This window comes from Condylura cristata, unplaced genomic scaffold (genome assembly GCF_000260355.1).
Source record: "Condylura cristata isolate star-nosed mole 26May11 unplaced genomic scaffold, ConCri1.0 scaffold00024, whole genome shotgun sequence".
NCBI classification, from domain to species: Eukaryota; Metazoa; Chordata; class Mammalia; order Eulipotyphla; family Talpidae; genus Condylura; species Condylura cristata.
Window position 1 is genome coordinate 33,152,248 of NW_004567125.1, and position 5,477 is coordinate 33,157,724.

Below are 5,477 nucleotides of genomic sequence, written 5' to 3' on the forward strand. Positions count from 1 at the left end.
GCAACACAGCATCCTCCTGGTCATCCCAGCTGCTCATGCACTCCTTAATTGAATATTGGTTGTGGGTGGAGGGATGGCAGAGAAGATCAAGGAAGAAACTTGCATGGAGGAATGAGATAGAAGCTGAGCAGCCAAGGAGTCATGTCAGTGAGCCAAGAAATGTGTGGTCTCCAGATGTGGCCAGCCATCTAATCTCTACCTTCCCAGATGTCTGGAAAGAGAATCTTGTCTTATCATGGTCCAGAAGCTCCTGGTGTGGCTGAGCCCAGAAACACAAAGGATCAAGTCTCATCTTAGCAGACAGAGATAATGACAAAGAGAAACAAACAGCATGACCTTGTGAAGTCTCTTGAATGCCGTCCCACTTTACATTTATAAAATAAGATGCCAGCCTGGCAAGGGGCATGCTCCAAACTTGTGTACGTGGCACTCTGTGCAGGGCTCTGAAACTGAGGGATCACAGAGGTGCATGGACCGAGCAGCAGCCCTGGTTAGTCGCTGGATCAGGTAACTTCCAGTGTGTGAGGAAAGTGGGCTGAGGATCCTCCAGTCTCATGGAGGAGGAAATGGAATCTGGAGTCACTCTTACCTTGGCACGTGTTCTCACTCTCACTCCTGAATATTGTTCCCCCAGACGCAAGCACATATCCTGGGACACACGTGCAGTAGTAGCTCCCATGCGTGTTCTGGCAGTCTGCAAATATTCCACAGGACACTGTCACTGTTGGTCCACACTCGTTGATGTCTGGAACGCAACATCACAAAGGATCACCATCATGAGTTTCCACAGGGCAGACCCCAAATCCAGCCTGACCCCACCATGGGTTGGAATGGATTCAGCCTCCAAGTTTCCTTCTTAGGTTGGCTTGGCTGGAACAGCTGATCCAGAAAGTTGGCTGATGGCTCCACACATCTCTGCTCTCTAGAGGGGCCTGAGGACACCTAGATTCAGACACTGTGCTGTGAAAGCTCACTTCAGCCCTACTGTGTCATTCCAGGGGCTGGAAGGAGGCCTGCATCCCCCTGCAGGCCTGTAGGGCTGAGAGAGTCAATGACTCAGGCTCCAGACTCTCCACTGGGGATCTTTTTGCACATCAGGAATTTAGGGGCTGTTTCCATCCATGGCACAGGGGCCATGCAGGCCACCCGTAAAGCTCAGTCAAGAGGTAAGTCACAAGAAGGGCTCCCAGGACCAGTTGCATCCCTTATGCTGAGTATGGAACCAGATGGTCAGACCCATGCACATTGCTGGCTTCCAATTTCCCCTACTCATAGTGGTCCAAGCACACCTCACTTCTAATCAGAAGTCCTTGACATGCCAGTGTCAGGGTTTCTAGGTGCACCAGATGTCTCTGGGAAAGTCTTATTAACCCAGTCCTGGCAGAAGTCACCCCATAGCAGAATCTATCACAGATGTGAAATGAGGAGCAACGTGAAGCTTCTCCAACTGTGTGTCTACAGTGTTTTCTGGCAGCTTACCTCTTCCCCTATTCTAAATTTAACAGCAGAGACTACCACTAAAGAGGCCCCCTTAAAGTAGCTTTGGGACCCACATAACAAGGACTGAACCTGTTGACTCAAAACAACAACCTAATAAGGACTATGGACACAAGAATGAATCCAAGCATGGAGACAAATTGGCCCCGTGCATTTCAGTCAGGGGGCCAAAGACCTTAGAGCCTGATAGGACTTGGGGGCAACTGGTCTCCCCCACATCATAGCTCTTTATTCTCATCTAAGTCCAGGCTGCTGCTGTCAGCACCTGGACAGGACAGGATGTGGGAAGGATCCACACCTGAGAGATTTGTGTTCAGCATCAACTGGGCAAAGGACTTCCTCCTCTCTTCTTACATGGTGGGAAAGGCTGGAAGCCTACCTTCAAGGTTGTCAGGATGGGATGGAGTTTAGTGGGGTGAGGTTGAAAATGAGAAATAGGGGGGAGACCTTGGGATGGGGAATTCCTCAACCAGCTGGTGTTTCCTAGGAAAGACCTGGGATGCATTAGCTGCAGGACCACCTGTCCACGCTCACCAACACAAGTGAGCTACATACACAAAGGAACCCTCTGGAAAACCTCTGGACATGGGTTACTTAGGCAGTAGTTACGAAATCTATTTTTTCCTGAAAATTCTACAATCCCCCCCCCCAAATATCAAATAATATGTGGATGGTTAGAAGAGAAATTCAATGTAAAAAACAAAACTATAAAATCACATGCATATCATATAAAAGCTGCAGGAAATGTTTCAGGGTTTATTTTCCTTAAAGGAAAAAATGTTGGTCTCAACAGGTTGAACACAACCCTACAAAGCTAGCTGCACCCACTTTAGCATGAGTTCGATCTCTGGCCAGGGACGTGACCAACATGGTGCACCAAACCTCTGACCACCCTCTCCCGCAGACGCCCTCAGCAATGTACTTCTTCAATCTGTATGCATAAATAACAAACAGATCTATTCAAAGGAAAAAAGTTGACGTTAATTCTTTCAAACGTTTTTTTAATCAGCTGTCTTGCAATTCTTTCCCACAGGTCTAATATACAATTCTCTGAATAAAACAAATCACAGTTTTACTCTCTGAGGCATTTCCAATATGCAGGTCTACATAATTTTTATCTTTGCTGTCATATTAGGAATATTTTGATTCATGAATAAATATGCAGATAGGGTATTTTGAAGAGAATTGCTTTGTTGACACGAGCTATGCAACCTCTGTCGTCAGACACGGTCCGGATGGAGGGGAATTGCTCTGAAAAATCAGACTTTCCACGTTAACTCATGTTATGACCTCCCTTTTTTGTATAATCATAATATCAAAATATTCTGAGCAACTTTCAGCTTACAATTGGACTGCCTAGGCCACACAAGGCCTGTCTGCCTTGACAAGCAAGCACTGCACCAGGGTGAAAAAATTCCCCTGAAGTCAAGTGACTTGACTACTGACTGATAAATAAAAGTAAAAGGGCTGTTTTTGCAAAGTCTCTCTCACTGCCGGATGGAGGATAACCCAAATCTTATCATTCTATTATCTCACCTAGCCTTCTATTCAGCTTTTTAAAGAATTACTCAAACTTCCTATTGTTTGGCCTTTAGATGTGGAAATTCATCCAGTTTGCTTGTTTTTTAAACTAATCAAGTTTTCCACCTACTACACCTTAAAGGAATCCACAAAAGTCTTCTGGCTAGTTTTTCAGGATTCTGCTATGTAGTCTCTAGATAAAGAAACCCACCTATGTCTCCTATGCAGAGATTTGATTAGCAAGGAATTTCCTCTTCTATCTCCCAGGATGATTCAGGCAGAAAAACAAAAACCCATTAAGTAGTAGATAAGGTTTAAGGGACTTCTATCTTAGTTGATCACCACTATAGTAATATTAATCATAGATTTTGTGCACTATGTACCTGTTTTTACCTTGATTGATTTTAGAATGTTGTAATCTCAAGCAAGGGTCAAAACAACCCCAAACTGTTCTTAGGAAAAACAAAGATGATTGTAATCTCTCAGCCCAGTTCCTGTGCTGATATCATCCTACTTACTCCTAATGTATAAAAATAAACCTCTGCTGAAGGCAGAGCAGGAAGATTTGCATCCAACTCTGACTCCCATGTCTTCCTCGCTCCCGCTCTCCAATTTTTAGAATATCGCCTCGCCGACGTCGTTCCCACCTTGAGACTCTGCCCGTGATAGCCTCTCTACAACCTGACATTCGGGGCTGGTCCCCGACACTTTGTGTCTTTCCCTGTTTTTTTTTTTTTAATTATGGTAAAATTCATGTTATAAAGCTTTCTATCCTATTTATTTTAAAACAATATAATTTACTTTTTCAATCATGTTGTTGAAGAATAAAAACTCCTATGTCTTAGATTCAGCTCTAGGTTCTACCACCAAATTATCTATGTGGTGGAACAAGTGACTCAAAATCCTTGATCCCAGCTAGAGTGATTCAGAAACAATGTTCTCCCCCTTGCCTCAGGGGGCAGCAGTGAGGAGTGACGTGGGAAGCCACGACAGACAGTGAGCAGCAGTTCTCCGTGACCTTGAGATAGATGAGAGGCTGAGCTTCCAGGCGAGGGCTCCTGCTGTTGCCACAATTCTCTCTGTTTCTTTGTGTTATGAAAATAATGATAGCAATAGTAGTAAAAAGTGGTATAGTATAGTATATTTCACTACACTAGTCTTTGCCTGTTCATTACACAGGTGAATCTCTTTTATAATTGTTAATTTATTTTTTATATTTTACAACTTCATTTTTATGCAACATATTTTTATACAAGATACATGTAAAATTCCACCACCAATTCACCTGTGAATGGTCAACAAGGTACCTTGTGCTCTTCCTTCTGTGTTTTCACGCTTCACCCTCCCTCTTCCCTGAAGAATGTCTCTCATTTTAGTTGTTTGTGATGTTCGGTTTTTATTGATTATTATTTTTTCCTGATCCCTTATTTGGTTGCTGTGTATTTCTTCTATAAATTAAGCCACCCATCATTTTCCTTTCTCCTTCTGACTTATCTCACTGAGTATAATCTCTTCTGGCTCCATCCATGTTGCTGCAAATGGCATGACTTACCTTGTTTGATTCCTGAGTAGTACTCCATTGTGTATGTATACCACAGCTTCTTGATCCAGTCATCTGTATTTGCATATTTGGGTTTCACAGGTGAATTTTGAATCTCATTCCATCCATGGAGACCCTCACACAACAATGTACAGGTATCAAAATTAAAAAAGAGGAGAAATAATTTCCAAAATGTCACAGGGTCAGTCACTGATAGAATTAGACTGAAAACCTACATATAACCTCTGGGCTTATAAGCTCTGATCATTCTGCCCACTGCACATGACCCCAACTGCCCATTTCCCTCTAATTTCACTGACCTTTCTACTGTCTTCTATCCTTGACAAAGGGCTTCTATGAATCTATCAAGGAATAAGGCTCAGGAGACTACAAAATAATCCCCAAAATTCACTACGTGCACCTCCAGCATCCCCAAATCTCCTTACCATCACAGATCTCCATGGGGTTGGTGATGAGCTCTCCAGACAAAGAACTGAATCCTGGCAGGCAACGACAGGTGGTGGCATTGACACACTTGGAGCTCTGAGGGCACCACGGAGCACAGGCTGTGGCTGCAGAGGCTGTGGGGACAGATGTTGTGGTCAGAAAAGTCAAAGACTGTAAGAAGCCAGATGCCAGCTTGGGATCCAAGAGTAGAAGAGGGGCGAGAAGAAAAGTTCAACTGTCATCCAACAAGGAAGAGCTCAGGAATTGGACATTTAAAGATGAATCACCACAATGCTTCTCTTATCTCCAGAGGCCTATCTTGGAGTCTTGCAGATCAGCCTGCTTTCCATACTTTGCAGTGAGAGTATCCAAATCCCCAGATGCACTCCTCAGCTGATGTCAATAATGGGACTGACTGGGAAGACTCACCTCTAGCGTTCAGAACTGAAGGCAACATCAGGAGCACTGACAG

General features: G+C 44.0%; 1 protein-coding gene across 1 annotated transcript in view; it reads right to left on the bottom strand.

The window, feature by feature from the left end:
- Positions 1-5,477, bottom strand: part of LOC101630685 (EGF-like module-containing mucin-like hormone receptor-like 2) — a 26,350-nt gene that overhangs the window by 7,239 nt on the left and 13,634 nt on the right. Inside the window, exons 2-3 of the mRNA XM_012728939.1 lie at positions 5,005-5,139; positions 590-745 (exon numbers count right to left, since the gene is read on the bottom strand). Of these exons, the coding sequence (XP_012584393.1) occupies positions 590-745; positions 5,005-5,139 (291 nt within the window). The remainder of the gene's footprint in view (positions 1-589; positions 746-5,004; positions 5,140-5,477) is intronic.